The sequence below is a fragment of the Copadichromis virginalis genome, linkage group LG6, assembly GCF_057382275.1.
Source record: "Copadichromis virginalis isolate Kocher_CV1m ecotype Utaka linkage group LG6, C_Virginalis_male_GT1.1, whole genome shotgun sequence".
Lineage (NCBI taxonomy): Eukaryota > Metazoa > Chordata > Actinopteri > Cichliformes > Cichlidae > Copadichromis > Copadichromis virginalis.
The window spans coordinates 32,984,454-33,004,083 of record NC_140623.1 but is presented as its reverse complement, the minus strand read 5'-3'; the positions used below and the strand labels follow the sequence as shown (position 1 = coordinate 33,004,083).

The following is a 19,630-nucleotide window of genomic DNA, read 5'->3' as shown; positions in this document are numbered from 1 at the left end:
TCGTTCAGTGGTGCTTTTCGGTAATCTCAGTCTCTCACTGAAGGAGAAGGAAAACACTGTAGCTAAGCTTTTAAACAGGGAGGTTTCAGAACTTTAAAATGTATTCACTATCAAACTCATCTACAGATGTAGATGACTTGATCACAAATCTAACGCTACGTGCTAAAAGAAAAAAATATAGACAACTATGGCATAAAACTGTGCTGCTGTCAACGAGTAACTGTCAGTTAACTGAGGCCGTCATCAAGTTTGTGTAGGTGTCAGTTCTTTGAAGCAGTTCCTTCCTTTCTTTGCTTTCACAAGTCAGGTCAATTCACGCGAGAGGAGTGCAGCTGTGACACATCTGCGGAGGCGTGTTTGCCCCCCACTCGTCACAAACAAACGCTTCTCTGCACACCGTGACTGCTCTGTGCGCTTATAGTAAGCTCGCACCTTGTATTCTTTCGCAGTCATTTGTATGTGACAGTGATTTCATTTACTTGGTAAATATTTTCGACTAGTTTACAGTTTTATCGCGATCGTGACTTACAATATAATTCAATTCATGTGCACAACCTCGTACAGTGGTGGAGCAAACTGAAAGAGTTTGACCAGTCGTAAATACCTGAAAGGACCACCAAGATAAGAACCACTGAGCTGGCAGTTTATCAGCCAAAATGAAGACCATCTATATCATCTGTCTTTTTTGCAGTAAGTGGCTTAGAAAAATTATATTAATGTAATTAATTAACGTATTAATGTTTTCTAACATTTGTTTAACTCCGGGATGCACTATATCTTGCCAATTTTAGCAGCTACGTTGGCAGATGGAAACAAGTTGATGAAGATAGAAGGATTTCAGGGCAGAAATGTCTCCTTCCAGTGCTCACACAGACTTGCATGGACGTATAATAAATACTTTTGCAAAGATCCATGTGGGAGCGAGAAAGACAGGCTGGCTACTGTAAAATCTGGTGGAAGAGCAGAGTCCGGGAGGATAACTCTGGTGGATTCTGGAGATGGATCCTTCACTGTGACCTTCAGTGATCTCCAGCTGTCAGACTCACATCAGAAATATTGGTGTGGAGTGGACAGGCCTGGTTTGGACACATACACTCAGATACAGCTCACAGTAAAGAAAGGTATGTCATCATTTTATTTCTTCTGAGTTTATTTTATCAGTACGCTTAATTTGAATTATGCATCTGCATTCTTACTTCAAAAGATAAGGAAAAAAAAATACTCCACGTTTCTTATAGTTCTTTATTTCAGAAAAAAATTACTGCATATAAAAGCATAGCTTGTGAATTAAAATGCATTTTATAATCCGGTTTATAATCTGGTGGTTCCAAGTAATTTCCCCTCGTGGCTTGACTGGATCTTCTTGTTAAAAGATTCAAAAGATTTATTTCCCCTTTTTTTCTTCTCACGTGGTTTTATTGTATTTTTGGAGGCTCAGTGAAGAAAAACATCCAGTTCATAACATATTAGAAACATCAGAGCATTAAAACAATCAAATAGGTTTATTTTAACTTTTTGTTTTTCTTGTTCTAAGTCATCTCTCGATAAGCTATATTAATACAAAGTTGTTAAAACTAGCTTCTGGACACCTGAAGTGAATACATCTGTAAAATGCATCAATTCCTTTTTGCATCAGTATATTAAAAATTCCACTTATATATCCATGACATAAAACTTATTTTGCAGAAAACATCCCTAGATATATATAAAAAATAAAGGTATCTAAAAACAGTAATCTTATTGCGGAATTAAATTTTGAATGAAAAACTTTTACTTTTAGAATATATATATTGTATATTGATTAGTTAATAATAGTACCATAATTTGCCCCTTTCTCTTATACAGCTGTTGAAACTGAGACACCTGATGTTCCTACCACATGGACATATCAGAATACCAACACAACACAGTTAACAACTGGAACAGACACCATTAAGCCTACAAAACCTTCAATGGGTATAAAAACAATGTATTACAAATTATTGATTTACAGTCCTTACAAATATAAATTCTGGATACATTTTACATAAAGAAGTAATATTGAGTCCTGTTTTGCAGAATCATTCTCCACTAAAGAACAACCTAAAATCAGCACAGGTGAGTTTCCACTTGAGGATGTGATTGGTGTATAAGTTACTGATGAATAAGATGATTCTATAATCTTGTTTTCATCAGGCACCATTGTGTATGCTGCAGTCGGGGGCATTGCTATGGCATGTCTCCTGATGCTGACAGTATGCTTCAGGAAGTACAGAAAAACCTCAAAACCTCAACTACAAGTTTGCTTCAACAACACAGATGTCAGCAGTGCGCATCAACAAGAGGTATGAGATGGAAAATTGGAGATCACACTATCAGGAGGTTCATTCCCTCCTAGAGATCAGTGATTGCCTTAGACAGCAAATTATATAAAGTAGAATATGATTGGGGTTTTTTTTTATACATCAAATGTAAGTATGTGACGAGGGGTTTTCCAAAAGTCATTTCTCATTTTTTTATATTGTGGAATTTTTCAATGGGGATGTGTTAAAACCACAGTGTTACATTAGTGTTGTGCTAAAGGAATGGTTTGACATTTTAACTAAAATGCTTCTTCCCCTTACAATTGAAAAGTCAAAAGTCATATTGTGTATAGCTCTGGTGATAAATCTGGGTCAACTAAAAAGGTATTCTTGCAAAGTAACAGATACTGGCACTGGAAGTCACTCCTGTTTCAGAAGCACACACTCACTGACACCATTAGATGCAAAGATAAGTTCTACTGTCTTCCTGTTAAAAGTAGCAAGATAAAAATACTAACCTTCAAGCAACATGATGGTTAACTAAGCACAATTAAGAAAGTGAGAAGGGGGAGAGATAGTCTGGCTATGTCTGGTGATCTGGTACACAGAGAAACTGAATTCTGCATTCAAGTGTCTCAGAAGTACACTGACTAACATTTTACATTTCTGTTTAATTTGTAGTGAATTACATTTAAAGAAGAACACAGAGGCCTTTTTGAGTAGAAAACTCATACACTACCAGTCAAAAGTTTGGACACACCTTCTCATTTAATGATTTTTCTGTATTTTTACTACTTTCTACATTGTAGATACATACTGAAGACATCAAATGTATGAATTTATGGATATTTGCAGCAAAGAAAAAATATAAATAACTCAAAAAATGTCTTATATTTTAGATTCCTGAAAGTAGCCAGCCTTTGCTTTGTAACAGCTCTGCACACCTTTCTCTCAGTGAGCTTCATGATGTAGTCACCTTTTCCTTCTTAATGGCATTGGGACCATTGTGTTGTGCAGAAGTCAGGTTGGTGCACAGCTGACAGCCCTATTTAAAAACTGTTAGAATTCATATTATGGCAAGAATCAATCAGCTAAGTAAAGAGAAATGACAGTCCCTAACCCATCATTATTTTAAGAACTGAAGGTCAGTCAGTCCAGAAAATTGCAAAAAAAAAAAAAAAGGGCTAACTGGCTCAAATGAGGACTGCCCCAGGAAAGAAAGACAAAGAATCACATCTGCTGCTTAGGATAAATTGATCTGAGTCACCAGCCTCAAAAATTGCAATTTAACCACACCTCAGATTGGAGCCCAGATCAATGTTCCAGTAGCAGATATTCCTCTACATCAGGGCTGCCCAATCCCAGTCCTCGAGAGCTACTATCCTGCAGCTTTTAGATGCATCCCTACTCCAACACAGCTGAATCAAATGAATGGCTTGTTATCAGGCCTTTGCCAAACACGATGGCATGCTGAAGAGGTAATCAAACCATTTGATTCAGCTGTGTTGGAGTAGGGATGCATCTAAAAGCTGTAGGACGGTAGCTCTCGAGGACCGGGATTGGGCACCCCTGCTCTACATCAACTGTTCAGAGGAGACTGTGCGAATCCGACCTTTATGGTCAAATAGCTTCTAAGAAACCACTACTAAGGAAAAGCAACAAGCAGAAGAGACTTGCTTGGGCCAAGAAACACAAGGAATTGGACCAGTTGAAATCTGTATTTTGGTCTTATGAGTCCAAATGTGAGATCTTTGCTTCCACCCACCATGCAGAAAAGGTGAACTGATGGTCTCTACATGCATGGTTCCCACCGTGAAGCACAGAGGAGGTGGCATGATGGTGTGCTGGTGCTTTGCTGGTGACACTGTTGGGGATTTATTCAAAATTGAAGACACACTGAACCAATATGAGTACCACAACATCGTGCAGCAACATGCTATCCCATCTGGTTTGCGTTTAGTTGGACTGTCATGTGTAATTCAACAGGACAATGACGCCAAACACGCCTCCAGGCTGTGAAGGGCTATTTGACCAAGAAGTATTGTGACAACTAACAACGAGTCTTTCACATCACTGTGGAGGAAATTCAGTCACTTTAGGAAAGCTTTTTAAGTAGGGCTGAACGATATATCGCATTTGCGATAATATCGCGACATGATCAAGTGCAATTTTCTAACCGCAAAGGCTGCGATTATACTCTGGACATGTCCAAATTCATGGGCTGCATCCTCCTGAGGCCGCATTTGTAGACTGATTACGTCACAGCGACGCGCCGAAGGCTGTCCAAATTACTACCATATCCCAGAATTCATAGCGCGGCCCAGCCAAACTCCAGTTTCCAACAATGGCGGCCGCTACTAAGTTTTAAAATTACTCATACTAATCTTTCAGGGTCACAAAATAAACTTTTAAAATATTTTCAGGCGAGAAAGTAGTTGTGTAAACATCAAATATCTGCTCGGTTTATCAAGATATCCCATATTTGCAAAAGTGCTTCGATGTTTTCAGAGGCGTCTGCTACCCACCAGCTCGACAGCTAGCCGGGAGCTCGAGGGTTACTGATGCGGCCGAGAACGGCACAACTCCCGGCACATCATTTTCAGATCACCGCGGAGTTTCGCTGCTCGGGTTAAACGTAATATATAAGTCACTTAGAACACCTAAAAATGTTATTGTTGGGCTTTTTTCAGTGTTTTGTTTGTTCGTGAGTAAATCGGTTTGGCTGAGATTAAAGTTATTAGATTAGATAAAATAAAACTTTATTAATCCCCCGGGTGGGTTCCTCCTTGGTTTTCACACAGCTGACTAAACGTCAAACAGAAAACTTATTAAACAGAAGTATGAGACAGTCGAGAATTTACACCAGTGTCTGGTTATATTTTAGATAGCAAGAAGCAGACGGCCGAGTTTATTAAACTCCACCGAGACAGCGGTGACGCTAATCAGAACTAGACCGTCCAATTTCACGCCTTTAAACTTTAAAGGCGTGTTTGTGTGTGTGTTTATACAATTGCTATTATGTTTGCACTTTATGTGTAATGTTACTGACTGCAGAGATCAGTAAGATGTGTGTATTTTTTATTTATTAGTTTTATTTATTTAATATTATTTTTTAATTGAATGACTGTCTAGTAGTTCACAGATGTCGAAAAACTGAGTGTGGTAAAGCCACTGATTTTGTTTATGTATATTTCTGCAATCTGCACATTGTACTGACTTTCATTTTAATGTTTACACCAGGGTTCCTTGTCAGCACTTTATGCTCAGATGTTTGTAAGCTAAAAATAAACTATTGTGTATGTTCAAATATACTGTTGTGATTGAAGAAGTTAAATAAAAATGTCAGTCATCAATTCATGCATCACCTCATGTCATCATAACAGAGGTCTGTCTTCCAGGAAAGAACAGTTTAAAATTAATGTAATATAGTATTGGCCATACTATATGATGTATTGCTTGTCTTTGTTTAATAATACAGAAGACAAAGACCTTAAAAAATAATCGCATATCGCATCGCAATCGCAATATTGGGGAAAAAAAATCACAATTAGATTATTTTCCATAATCGTTCAGCCCTATTTTTAAGCCTGATCGCCTATTTAAGGTCATACAAAAGCATCTTTAAGTCTGGTCTTTGATTGGACCTAGTCTTTGACTCCCAACACCCTCTGGAACACAAACTCTCAAAACATGTGGTTAACCAGACTGGGCTTTCATCAAATCAGCAAAGATGCACAGGAAAAAAGGTCAGACACCAACTAGGGAGAATCAGGACAAACAGAACAATATTGCCATTTTTCTGCATAATCCATCATACAAAATGTAATCAAATGGAAAAGTCTCTTTTTAAAACTTGTTTTATTAGTTTTAATCTTTTAACTTTATGCATCAAGCAAAAATTTAATTATATACAACATTCTCTGACTGGAAGAAATTTGTTTAACATTTAAACCTATTTTCTGCACATTCCAGCACATAAAATATTTTATTGTGTGTTTACACTCACTCTTTCAAATAGATGCAAGTGAAACACAGCAGAAAATAAATAAAATCAAAGACTAGCGGTCCTGTTGTTCTATTTTCACCTGTAAAGCAGGAGTGGGGTAGGCGGAGGTTTGCCCTGGTGCAGGTGTGCCGCAGCGGTCAGTTGAAGAATCCACGAGTTTCTCTGTGAATTTCCCATTAGCCTACTTTTCCTTGGCAGACAGGCTCTATTTAAGTGTTTTCTTTATCAAACAGGTCTGGACGTTAGCAATTCTAGGTGTGTAGTGAAATTGAACTCAGCTTTTCAAAAACAGGTTAATTAATTACTTGATGATTTAACAAGAGGATGCATTTACTTTTTCACAAAGGGCCAGAAAGATTTGGATTACTTATTTTTCCTTAATAAACATTTTTAATGCATTTTGTATTTACTCCAGTTCTCTTTAAATAATAAACAAAAATGTATTTGATGCTCTGAAACATTTAAGTGTAAGAAATATGCAAAAAACTGAGAAATCAGGAATAGGGGAAATACATTTTGATGGCACCGTGCATGCCTCTATCCTTACTGTAGAAAGATTTAGATTTATACATTTTTGTCTAATTCACATAGTAATTACTCAGCTAATAAGTAATGCTATTCAATGCAATGTGAGTAAAATAAAATAAAATAAATATTTTGAACATATAAGAAAATTCTGATTTATTTATTTATGTTTGTTTTTTTATTTTTGTCTGTTTTCAAGGGAGCAGAGCATCTTCAGAAGTTACCTGGGCGTTCCTCTATTCATACACACCATCAAAGACTGGATCCACCAGCAACTGAACCAACAGAAACGACATCTAGCCTACACCTTCATATCTATGAGAACATATCCGTGTCCAAACTTGCTGCAGCTTCAGAACATCCACCCGCAGAGCATCAAAATGACCACGATAATAACTCTGGGATCTACATAAATCCTTTGCCAGATGTAATATCTGAAAGAACAGGTGTTAGCAAGTGTAGGAAACACAGAGATAAACCTTTGACATCCAAAAATACAACGAGCGGTACTAATAGTGCATCTCCTTGTGTCTCCAGAGCTCCCTGTGAATCCACCGAAGAGAAGCCCAGAACACTTTGGTTTGGTTTAGATTTATCAGGAGTAAATCAGAGTTGATCTCAAAGATAGAATGTATATATTTTTCTGACAGTTATAAGCAAAACCTATTTCCATCATTATAAGCTTTTACACTAAATGGTGCTGTTAAGTGTTTTGATTACACATGTGGTTTAATATGTGTCTTAATCAAATTTACCTTACACTGGAGAAAAAAATGTGTGTGAACTACCCTTTGACACTGTTAATATTTCTAGGTAAGTTCAGGGGAAGTGCTGGACTACATCCCTAGTGAATGAATACATTTAGCAGCTAGACTGCGTATTTGCCTTTGGTGTGAGTTTGTAGTAAAAGTGATTTGCACTTTTTCACTTAGTTAGTTGTAGTAATGATGTAGTTCTGCATTTGTGATACATGTAGTGTATTTTGAGGTTGATGCTTATCTGGAAGTATTTTGTGGGAGGGTAGTTTCAGTAGCTCCCTTTAAAAAAAAAAAAAAAAATAGAGGTCACCACAGGAAACGCATGTATTCCGATGACTCCTAGTGGTCATGTGAATAAAGACACATTGGCAGTGAGGGCTGATATAAATAACCAAATATGAACTTCCTGTACCTTACTACAAAAAAATCATATTTTTGTAATATAATGTCACACTGATGCCTAGCTTTCAATGCAGCAAAAAAAAAAAGCTCTTTCAAGATGGCGTAATTTATTTGTCAAAAAGACAGTGACTTGTTGACAGTACATCTCACATAAAAACAAAGACAAAATTAATAATTTCCAACTGGAAATAAGCCATGAAGCAGTTTCAAAAAGATGCAGCAGAGAGAAACAAACAAAAATGTTGAACCCTCTAAGCTTTTTGTTTAATGCTTTCTATAAATAATAGTTTCATGTATTTTGTCTAATATTAAAAAACTAAATCTTCTACTTAAATGTCTGCTTGGCAAACCTAGTTGGCCAACCAAGTCTTGTTAATCATGCCTGTTAACATGCAAATACCCCTAATTAATACGAATACTTAATAAATGCTATATTAGACCTCAAGAGTGTTTGTTGTTTGTTTGTTTGTTTGTTTGTTTTGTTTTGTTTGTTTGTTTGTTTTTGGGGGGGGGGGGGGGTTGACTTGGGAGTAACAGGCTATATGGAAAATTTTTCCAAGAACCTACCAAATTTTAGTCCAACATTAGTTTCTTTTACCATCTCTATGAAAAATATAAAATCTCTCTACCTGCTTAATGCTGAAGAAAGTTCGACAGTCACTAAACGTGCTGAATAACTGGTGCACAGTTGGTTTATTATAAAAAATGAAACCGCTTCCTGCAGTGGTTGAATGTTATGGGTGTACAGTTTTTTACATGAAAGAGGAAGAGTTTCAAAGCCATAACCATGAAAGCACCTGACTGAACACAGGGAGACAATCATTAGTCCAGGTTGTTACCTTCTTCAGTGGCTGAGGGGAGAACCTGACTCTGGCCTGAAGGTAAATTAGAAGTAATGGGAACCATCTTAGACTCATGGAGAATAACTACAGCTGTCATTATTACTATACTACACATCCAAGGTGAGTTTTATAGTATTTAGATTTAAAACCTAGTACTAGACTGCTTATTACAAAAATAATTAAAATGTGCAACTAACACCAATGTTTTATGACAGCAGTAATCAGCACCAAAACCACAGTTTTTTCTGGTGTGGAAGGTGAGAGTTTTGTCTTCAGATGTGAATATCCAAATGGCCTGACGGAGAATTTGAAGTACCTGTGCCGTATTGATGAATGCTCCAGTTACTTGATAATGACAGACAAACATAACCGGTGGGAGACCAAAGGACGCTTCTCCATGTACGACAACACCACTGGAAGCTTCTTCATTGTCAAGGTGGATAAACTGAGGTTAAATGACAGTGGGACGTATCAGTGTGGAGTGGATATCAGCCTCCAACCTGATTATCACAGCGCCATAAAACTGAATGTTTCCCAAGGTATAGTATAAATATTTACACCACAGTTCTCAGTTGGCTGGCTAAATATGGTCTCCAGTTATGCATATTTCAACTACTCAGAGCAGACTGGTTTCTGGTTAGTGGGAATTGTCCCATAGGACAACCACAACTGATCAAATCAAATCAAATCACTTTTATTGTCACATCACATCAACTGAGATGATATAAGTAAGTTAGATAAGTTAACTAAGGCTAAAAAATAGAAGGTATATGTGCTGTTCAGCAAGGTGATGAATTCACAGGAATAAAATATTATAGCTCTTATGAATTCTGTTTGTGACCCCAAAAATAATAGGCCATAAATGACATTCATGAGAAATCAGTCGTACTAATTCCATGTTCTGCTTTCATGAGGTTTCTGTTTCTGTAAAGATGTACAGTGGAGTCGAAAAGTTGGACTTACTTTTTATTTTAACTTTATCTTTTAAAATATTTCTATGTAAATGTGAAAATATCTTGAAAAGCTTTAAAGTACACACTTATAAATTAATTTTGTATAATTAACTGACCAAAAGCAAATTTGTGTTATTGATTGTGTTATTGCTTTGTTACAAAAGGTCAGATTCAGTTATCTCCTTTTCATGTAAACAACATTCAAGCAATATTCAAGTGTATTTAAGGACATTTTTTCCCCCGTTTAAGCATTAGTGTAGTTTAACGTTCATAGTTTCATAAGTGAAACTCAGAACATAAGGGACTTTCTCGTCAATTGACTGGAGGTTTCTTCTGAGGAAGTAAACAAGACTAAATCATTTGGGTAACATACCAGTATTTCACAGACATGATCGGAAAGGAAGCCATGTCTGCTGCTGAAAGTTTGAGACTTCTGGCCTGAACAGCCAAAATAAATGGAAGCGTTTATGAAGATAAAAAAGGAAAAGAGCGATGCAGCAGCATATCAGACCAACAGCGAAACAGGGTGGTTAGAGGCTATTTTGGGCTTGAACACGTGCACAGAATCAATTTCACTCTTAGCAAGGAGAAGTGGTACTTCAGTCTCATGAAAACTTTTCCACCCAGTAGTTTACATGCTTGCAAAGAAAAAGTCACGCTGCAGTAACATATTTAGCAATTTGAAAAAGAAAAGCATTTTTAAAAATTGAATAAGAATTCAATTAGAATTTTCAATGCATTTTCCAAGGGTTGGAGGGCCAGAGACTAAATCCCAGCCACTATAGGGTGGCCTTAAGCACACCCTGAACAGGCTGCCAATCGTATGCAGGGCTAACACATAGAGAGAGACAACCACTCACACTATGGGGCAATTTAAAATCACAAATTAACCAAACCTCATTAGTTGCATGTCTTTGGACTGTGGGAGGAAGTCGGGGTACCTCTGTGCATACTTTCGTTTTATTTGCTCATTTATAAATTCCTCTTTTTGTATTTTCATTTTCCTGTAAAAGTAATACCAGCCAATAGTGAAGACACAATAGAGAGTAAGTGATGTGTTTGATGTGTTTGTGTGCGCGTGTATTTTCATCTGTTTTATTAGCACTGAGATTTGTATTTGTGTAAATGTTCCAGCATATGAACCTCAGCTGTTGTTCCACCTGCCGCTGGTCCTGACTGCTGTTATGTGCGTGGCAGCACTCATGTTTGTGTGTCTGTTCACATTATGTCTTCTACTGGTTCTGAAACACAGAAGATCAATCCCACCGCAGAATAAAGAGGTTTGTCCACCACAGACACTTTTAGATATGCTAGCAGTATAAGCAACAGCAAAGTGGTTCAACACTGTACATTTGAAGTTTCTCATTATTAGTCAGTAACATTTATGAAATGTGAAACATTCATGAAACCTAAGGTTATATCGCAATAACAGGTCAAAATGTGAAGAGGATGTCAGTGATGAGTCATAAAGGTAGAACATAACATGTCATAAGCTTACTCTGGAAAAACACACCTTCAGAAAGGAAATAATAGTAAAATCACTGCATGGAGTTGACAGGCTCACAAAATACCTTTACCTGGCAAATGTTTTCTGATAACTATTTTCCTAAAGCTAATGTAAGCTGTGTGTTAGCAGAGATACCTACAAAAACAATAACATTGCTGACAAGTTCTCTGCTGTAATAACACAAATAAAAACACTTTGACCAACATAGCAAAAAGTATACAGTAATCTAAAGTTCACTTATCCCCTTAACATCTAGTTTGATACATACAGTTGAGACTTATACAGCATCAGTCTGATTTGAAGATGAATAAATACATTTTAGCAATAAACTGCAATATAAGACAAATTAAAACTCATATATGCATTTGTTTTACATTGGATTGAATTATTTCATGGTTCAGGCTTTAAAGTCTTATCATGTTTATCTTATGAGTAGCAAAATGATTCCCACAAACAGTGTGAGTGAGTGTCACGATCACACATGCATTGTGTCTTAATGCTCATGCCCACTTCTCTGGCCTGATAAAAGGTCTGGATTTTTAGTTTGGAAGCTTTAAAAGTTTCGTTTTTTGTTACAATATGTCCCACCATCTCCACTACTTCTTTGGACATGTTTTCAGATTAGTGGTAGCCGAAGGAATTGACATGGAGGTATGTTCACAAAATACACTGGAGAATGATATGCTTGTTAGCCCTGTAGTGTAGTTGAAATCTGTGTGTAATTACTCGTGTGATGACTTCTTTAATTTTCCAAGTCTCTGCTTTGATTAAAAACTGGTAGTTTTTGAAGATGTATTTATTTCCAATGAACCCTTCCTCTAAGGCAGAGGTTCTCAAACTGTGGGCTGTGCCCCCACTGGGGCATAAACAGAAGTGGTGACTTTCCATAGAGTATAAAACCATTTTGATGCTTGTTCATTAAAAACCTTTTTTTACCACTTATCTATTTTATTTTTCAATAATGTATTTAAAATAAATTAATTAATTGAAAAGGACCAGAGTTGAGGATGAGGTTGATGACCAACAAACTGACTATCGTCCTCACTTTTCCCTTACAAAACATGTGGGAGAATCTTTGGCAGCTGTCACTTGAATGTAATGTGTGGTTTGTCTGCTCTGGCCTACTGAATCTTTTTTTAAAGAAGGCTCTGTAGAAAAGGCTCATTCTAAGCTAACAAAAATACAATCATAAATAGTTACAGGTGATGAATCAAAATCTATATACTCCATGTATGCCTATAGATACACAATAGTGTTGTAATGTGTAATTTGACTGCAGAAAATGCCACATTGTTTACTCAGCACAAAGAAAACATGATCTCACTCTAAGTGTTCTTCTGGTATCTTGCAGATAACGTCTGACTATGAGACTATGATGCCAGGTCTAAAAGCTGAGCCTCAATGTTGCTGCAGCTGTTCAGCCCCAAACTGCAGTGATCCTTCATCTTTACCATTACCACCACCACCTGACCTCTGCTCCAGCTTCCTACCAAAGCATCGGGAGTCTGCTCTCTCATTCGGCGTTGGTGAATATGTTGATGTGGATGTACTAGGAAATATCTGCCAGTACCAACATCTGGATCTCAGCCAGTTAGAAGAGCATGTCTATCACAGTCTTCATGTACATAGTTGTCCTAAACATGAACCTATTAAAGAGGAGATGAACTGTTTAAATGTCAAAAGATAATTCTGGGCTAATCATACCTTAAGTCTTAGTAGTGTGGTTTCAATCAGCCTCTCACAAAAAGTACTAGTGATATAGAGTAGCTTGGTAAATCTGTAATTAATAATTCAACTAATGAAATCAAATGACCAATCCTGATCCAGATCCTGATTTAATATATTAGTTTTATCCTTTTACAGTGTTTGAATGACAGAAAGAGCTGAGTAACTCAAAACTTTTGGATCTTTATGCAATTTCTTTAAGTGTATATTTTTGTTTTGTTTAAATGGCAAAAAGAAAAAAGAAAAACAAAAAAATCTGAGTGGATGGTTTAAGCAGTGTCACTGTGCTCTACAATTTTTATAATATTTACCAAAATAAACAAACAGGTTTATATCTGAAGTTTTTCTTGTAGTTATTATTTACTGACCTGTTACCTCTTGATTACTCATTGTGAGAAAAGCGCATGGGAGGGACATGCTGATGGTCATGGTTTTTGGGGAGAGAATCAGACAGAGGAAACTGATGAAAGACAGGAAGTGAAAGGAAAAAGAGGAACCCGTGAAGAAAAGCAGACTTGGTATTCATTTAGAAAGACTCGCAAGGGCAAAGAATCAGGGTGATTAAAGTAAAGCCCAAGGACGGTAACAAAAAGAAACCTTACGTGAAGCATGGAGATGACTGTGATCTTTGTGATATTTCTTTTGGAAGGTAAGTTTACTGTCCTCTTTTAACTGATCCTTTTACAAAAACCTTTGCACATTTCATGGGAAATGCCTCATTTGCGTATTTAAACACAAATTTTGCGTAACAAAAATAATTATCAAAGTAGGATTGAGCGATAGTGAGAAACATCATCAAGAAATTCAAAGAGAGTCAAGCAGTACAGAATAATCCTGGCAGACACAAGAAAAGAAATCTTTCAAAGACTTCAAAACGAAAAGAGATGTGGCTAAAGACCTGAAAACAACTGCCAAGAAATTAGTGAATAACTAAGTTGGGAACTGTAGTTTCAAAGAAGACAATCACTGCAAGGTTGCAGAACAAGAAATATCTTGATGCATGCTCAATCATCCAGGTAAGTAAATCCCCAAGAGTTGATTCTGTTCCTCTGGACGTAGTGTTTTCAATGGGAGAAACATTTGACTTCTTCAGTCTCAGTTGACTGCAGGTTTCCCCAATCTTATAAACAGTACATTTGCATTATGACTGAAACTAACACCACTGAAGGAACAATGGGCTGGGAGGTCAGTTCCTTGATGATCTCGGGATGATCTGGCTCTAGAGTTGGCAGTTTGTCTTCTAATCGGAAGGTCGCCGGTTCGAGCCCTGGCTCCAACAGTCTCAGTTGTTGTGTCCTTGGGCAAGACACTTCACCCGTTGCCTACTGGTGGTGGTCAGAGGGCCCGGTGGCGCCAGTGTCCGGCAGCCTCGCCTCTGTCAGTGCGCCCCAGGGCAGCTGTGGCTACAATGTAGCTTGCCATCACCAGTGTGAATGACTGAATGTAGTGTAAAGTGCTTTGTGGCCCTTAGGGATTAAGTAAAGTGCTATACAAATACAGACCATTTATCATTTTACCATTTAATATGGAAATTCTCATGACCATTGATCAAAGATGACTGATCAAAGCACATTGGTCAAAGGCCACTAATCAAAGACCCTCTCTCTGAATGAGTACCATTCAGAGAGAGTTGGGGAATGGCTACAATCACAGCATTGTAAGATGGCGAAAGATGTACCCTTTGCTATCCTACCCTGGAATACCATGAAGTCATTGGTTCACGTATGTGGATGACACCTGGGTGAAAATCAAATCTCAGGATGTTCCACAATTCACGGATCACATTAACTTGGTGGACCAACACATCAAATTGACCAGGGAGGACATGAAAAGTAGCAGGTTAGCCTTCTTAGACTGTGAGATTTCCATCACTAACGGGGGATATCTAAAAGCTGATGTGTACCGTAAACCTACGCACAAGGATTAGTATTTAAGATTTGACTCTCATCATCCACTGGAGCATAAACTGGGTGTCATCAGGACGCTACAACATAGAGCGAATACCACAGCGGCCAGGGAAGCAGAATCACATCAAGAAGGCCCTGAGTAAATGTGGTTATCCCAGCTGGACATTTGTAAAAGCTGAGAAGGCACCTAAAGAAAGTCGATCCAAGAGAGAAGGACAACAGCTGAGATGCATTTTTTCTAAACACCGTGTCTCTGTGGCTTTTAAACCTTTTAAACCCAAAACACGCTTCACCAAAAATTGGAGAAACAGAGTAAAATAGTGTACGCTGTCAAGTGCCAGGAGTATTCCCAGGATTTATACATTGGGGAAACCAAACAACCTCTGGTGAAGCGGATGGCACAACACAGAATAGCTACCTTGTCAGGCCAGGACTCTGCAGTCTATTTACACCTACAGGCCAGTGGACACTCTTTCAAGGATGAGGATGTACACATCCTGGACAGGGAGGAACGCTGGTTTGAGTGAAGAGTCAAGGAGGCCATTTACGTGAAAAGGGAAAGACCATCTCTGAATCGAGGAGGTGGCCTAAGGGTGCATCTTTCACCATCTTACAATGCTGTGATTGCAGCCATTCCCCAACTCTCTGTGAATGGTCCTCATGGCCTTTGATCAGTGGGCTTTGATCAATGGTCATGAGAATTTGCATATTAATGATCAAGGAACTGACCTCCCAGCCCTTTGTTCATTCAGTGGACTAGTTTCAGTCATTATGCAAATGTACTGTTTAAAAGATTGGGGAAACCTGCAGTCAGACTGAAGAAGTTACTTTTTTTAGTGATGAAACTTTTCGCCCACTGAAAATGTTACATCCAGATGAATCAACTTTTTGGGAGAAAAAGAAATACTAAAATTCTGCAAAAGACACATCTTCAAGACTGGAGTATGCCACGGATAACCTGGAAAACCATTATGCATACTGTAAGTGTGTCCTTTGGTCAGATGAGACAAAACTGGAGTTCTTTGGCCACAGACGCGCTGCTTATGTTTGGCAGAAAATGGGAGAGGCATACAATCCAAAGCCATCCTCACAGTGAGTATTATGCTGTGGGGATGCTTCAGTGTCTCTTAAATTGGGAATTTCATCAAGGTGGAATAAATCATGAGGAAAGAAGGAAGATTTGAAGATTGTTAAATAAAACCTCAAGCAGTCAGCATTAAAACTGGGTATTGGCTGTTGATTTGTGTTCAAACACATCAACAACCAAAAATAATCATATGTCACTTCTGCTGAAGAACTTCCTCCAGAAGATTAAATTGAAGGTTGTTGACTAGCCTGCACAAAGCCCTGATTTGAATCACATTGAAAGGCTGGGGGGTGACCAACGTCCATAAGAAATATTAAATCTGGAGGTTAAATCTGGAGGAATTTGAGAGATTTCCCAAAGAAAAATAGCTGGAATTGCTCAACATAAGACTTATTGAAAACTACAAAAAAAAGACTGCAGGCCTTTATCCAGCAAATAAACAACTGACTATTCACATCCATCCATCCATCAATTCGCTACCGCTTCTCCTTTTCAGGGTCGCGGGGGGTGCTGGAGCCAATCCCAGCTGTCATAGGGCGAGAGGCGGGGTACACCCTGGACAGGTTGCCAGTCTGTCGCAGGGCTAACACACAAAGACAGACAACCATTCATACTCACATTCACTCGCACATTCACACCTAGTGGCAATTTGGATTATCCAATTAACCTATCCCCACAAACTGCATGTCTTTGGACGGTGGGAGGAAGCCGGAGTATCCTCTCACCAACTATTCACATCATAGTGGCTAATAGTTTTGATTAAAAACTGTTAGTTTTTGGTTTGATTAAATAAGTTGTTTAATGAGTGCAAAGACCAAAAAAATGTAAGCATAGCATCTAGAATAAAACTATGTTGATGTTTGAAAAAACAAACAAACCCCAAAACCAAAAATAAGCTCCTTGCTTATTTTTGTACGTAAGCAAAATACTGAATATTAAACTATATTTGCACATAATACTAAAAAAGGCTAATGATTAATGCAATGAAATATGAAAGTTTTCTTTTAACTGTATTTGGTATTATAGACATGGACTCTGTGCTGCTGGGAAGTAAAAAGGATTATATATTATATCAAATGTAATGAATCATTTTTTTCCACACTTGGTTCTGTATGATGCGTAAGAGAGGGCATATTCATAATATGGTTATCTCAGAAACAGAAAGCTCTGTCTTTTAGCTAAGAAGAGCTGCCTACCAACTATTCTTATTTTGTTTTTCTGCAACAGCCAATTCAACGTATGCTGGCTGAAAGGCGGTAGTCCTAAAGAGAAGACAGCAAAAATGGCTTCAGATAGTGGATGAACTACAGATAATACAGAGTATAGTTCAAATATATACTTCTGATTATAAACCACAACATGATCTGACTGTTGGTGCTCTGTGTGTGTGCGCGTGTGTTTTTTCTAGGATTATGGGAGACTAAAGCTATTTCAGTAACAGGAAACAAGGGCAGCTCTATCACAGTAACCTGCTCTCACTCCAACGCCTACTCCACCGTCAAATATTTCTGCAAAGGACAATGCACATATCAAGACATCCTCATAAGCAGCACTACCATTTCAAATAAAAAATACAAAATTGAAGATAAAGGAAATACATTCAGTGTCACTATCTCTGACCTGAAAGAAGATGACTCTGGAACTTACTGGTGTGGAATTGAACGAGTTGGTTTGGACACATATAATCAAGTAATCCTTACAGTTTTAGGTGAGTTGATTATATTCTGTACGTAAAGCTTTCATTATGTTATCTGTTCTGACTTTCAAATTTCTTGTCATTGACAATAGTATTTCACAACAGGGTCTCAGATTGTGTTTTCTGCACCAGACAGTGAAAAAAAACTGAAACACTAGCTCAGCAGAGCTGAGGCAAAATTAACTTACTTCACTTCCTGTTATTTGTGCACAGCTAACCAAGATAAGGCAGCCGATACACATGCTTCTCTTTCTGGTAAGGAAATGGCTGTGTGTGTGTGTGTGTGTGTGTGTGTGTGTGTGTGTGTGTGTGTGTGTGTGTGTGTGTGTGTGTGTGTGTGTGTGTGTGTACATATATCTGATAAAGTCCAGTGTGATATATTGTTGCTGATTTATAAGACCTATAACGTTTTCAGAGACGGTGGTGTATACTGGAGTAACTCTCGGTGTGGTGGTGCTAGTGCTGGGCGTGGGACTTCTGATTTTCTTCAGACATCGAAACAGCAACATCAATGCATCATCTGGTATAAAAAATTAACAAACTTTTATTTGCGTAGCTTCAAAATACTAATTTAACAGCCGTTTCAAACACCACAGTTGTTGTCACTGGCTGATTAATTCAATAATGTGGAACTACATAACTAACTATTCTCAGGAAGTCAAAGTCGAGTAAGGATGAGGGTAGTTTTGATATCAGAGGAATGACTGATTGCTGGTTCGTCTTTACCTCTTTACAGGACAGTACTATGACCTGGTGTTCAGGTCCTGTCAAAAACAAGATGCCTGCAATGACAAGAATGCCTCTCCATCCAAGGAGGATCAAGAAACAGATGGTGGAACTAAGAGCGCCAATCAGCATCAAGATACATCAGAGCCTCAGAAGGACTCAGGCAATCTCATCTACACGACTGTTACCTTCACAAATCAAACAGAGTCCAGCATGGCTGCACCCGACTGTGTAGCGTCTATAAAATCATCCTCTAAGCCAAAATCATCAGAAGAATCTACAATCTATAGCAACATCTCAACTCAATGCTGATGTTAGACAAAGTATTTCTACTGGAACATTTCACTTCTTGATTATAACATGTATTTTCTTCTTGTGATTTAAATATTTTAAAAATCCAGCTCCAAGTTGTTATTTAACTTCATATCAGGCATAATGTGTAATGTGAAAATTATATACATAGCAAACAATACATAGATTTTTTCAGACTCTGTTTTTCTATTGTATACATGCTTATTTATATGAGACTGAAACTGAGAAAGTGATATGAGCAAAGAAAGAGGTTGTGGGTTCATTCGCATGTGTCTAACGTAGCTTTGTTTTGATTAAGGTCCCTAGAATAGGATCAAAGCCCTAATTTGAATTTTGACTTGGTGACCTGAAACCTGATGGATTGAAACCAAAGTTTAAAAAAAGACCATTCAGACTCAGACCATTTACCATTTGACTGTGCAGTGAGTGTTGAGCACTGAGCACAACACATCTCTTTTTCCAATGATTTAAAACAGGTTTATTGTGTCTAAAATCTTGTTTAAATAAAATCTCTGAAAATAAACAGTTCAAGTATTTCATAAACAACTCAAATTCTGCACATTTGTTTCCTCTTTGAAGATGACTGAGCAGTAGCAACAATTTTGCAAGCCTTTTTGACAGAGCTGTGATTGGGTAAGACAACTAGACCCATCAGTCACCAGAAGGTCTTTTGTAAGTAAGAAACTGTTTGAAGGAAAGCAGAGTTATACTTTGAGTCTGAATACAAAACACACAGATGATATGTGTGCCCCCAGAACCTACTTGTCAATTGTTTCTTTAGTGTTTAGTGTTGTTCTGTATGTAAATACAAATGGACTGCAGTTTGCTGAGAACCTTGTCAGTTTGCCTCTTGCCCTGTGAGAGCTGGAAGGGGCTCCAGGCTGCAAACCATTTTAGAACAT

At 37.8% G+C, this 19,630-nt stretch overlaps 3 protein-coding genes across 4 annotated transcripts; all 3 read left to right on the top strand.

Annotated features, from left to right (window-relative positions):
• Positions 1-322: 322 nt before the first annotated feature.
• On the top strand, positions 323-8,412 carry LOC146708188 (uncharacterized). 2 transcript variants are annotated; one of them, XM_085459961.1, is made up of 7 exons: positions 323-690; positions 792-1,121; positions 1,846-1,956; positions 2,059-2,097; positions 2,176-2,324; positions 7,013-7,259; positions 7,351-8,412. In XM_085459961.1, the coding sequence occupies exons 1-7, from the start codon at positions 657-659 to the stop codon at positions 7,401-7,403; spliced, it is 963 nt and encodes a 320-aa protein (XP_085316087.1). In that variant the 5' UTR covers positions 323-656; the 3' UTR covers positions 7,404-8,412. The 2 variants fall into 2 exon arrangements, with proteins under 2 accessions (XP_085316087.1, XP_085316086.1); XM_085459960.1 differs by having other exon boundaries at positions 7,013-8,412.
• Positions 8,413-8,777: 365 nt separating this feature from the next.
• On the top strand, positions 8,778-13,340 carry LOC146708187 (uncharacterized). The gene is made up of 4 exons (XM_085460934.1): positions 8,778-8,935; positions 9,031-9,354; positions 10,903-11,048; positions 12,627-13,340. The coding sequence occupies exons 1-4, from the start codon at positions 8,869-8,871 to the stop codon at positions 12,960-12,962; spliced, it is 873 nt and encodes a 290-aa protein (XP_085317060.1). The 5' UTR covers positions 8,778-8,868; the 3' UTR covers positions 12,963-13,340.
• A 174-nt stretch (positions 13,341-13,514) lies between these two features.
• LOC146708186 (uncharacterized) lies at positions 13,515-19,251 on the top strand. Its single transcript, XM_085460933.1, has 5 exons — positions 13,515-13,649; positions 17,403-17,702; positions 17,904-17,945; positions 18,106-18,213; positions 18,427-19,251. Exons 1-5 carry the CDS (start codon positions 13,610-13,612, stop codon positions 18,726-18,728), a joined length of 792 nt encoding a protein of 263 aa, XP_085317059.1. The 5' UTR covers positions 13,515-13,609; the 3' UTR covers positions 18,729-19,251.
• Positions 19,252-19,630: the final 379 nt, after the last annotated feature.

Coding starts and splice junctions, on each gene's coding strand:
- LOC146708188 (XM_085459960.1), top strand. CDS start 657: ATGAAGACCATCTATATCATCTGTCTTTTTTGCA. Junction 691..791: donor TATCATCTGTCTTTTTTGCA/GTAAGTGGCTTA, acceptor TGCCAATTTTAG/CAGCTACGTTGGCAGATGGA. Junction 2,098..2,175: donor ACAACCTAAAATCAGCACAG/GTGAGTTTCCAC, acceptor TGTTTTCATCAG/GCACCATTGTGTATGCTGCA.
- LOC146708187 (XM_085460934.1), top strand. CDS start 8,869: ATGGGAACCATCTTAGACTCATGGAGAATAACTACAGCTGTCATTATT. Junction 9,355..10,902: donor AAAACTGAATGTTTCCCAAG/GTATAGTATAAA, acceptor TAAATGTTCCAG/CATATGAACCTCAGCTGTTG. Junction 11,049..12,626: donor TCCCACCGCAGAATAAAGAG/GTTTGTCCACCA, acceptor GGTATCTTGCAG/ATAACGTCTGACTATGAGAC.
- LOC146708186 (XM_085460933.1), top strand. CDS start 13,610: ATGGAGATGACTGTGATCTTTGTGATATTTCTTTTGGAAG. Junction 17,946..18,105: donor TACACATGCTTCTCTTTCTG/GTAAGGAAATGG, acceptor TAACGTTTTCAG/AGACGGTGGTGTATACTGGA. Junction 18,214..18,426: donor CAACATCAATGCATCATCTG/GTATAAAAAATT, acceptor ACCTCTTTACAG/GACAGTACTATGACCTGGTG.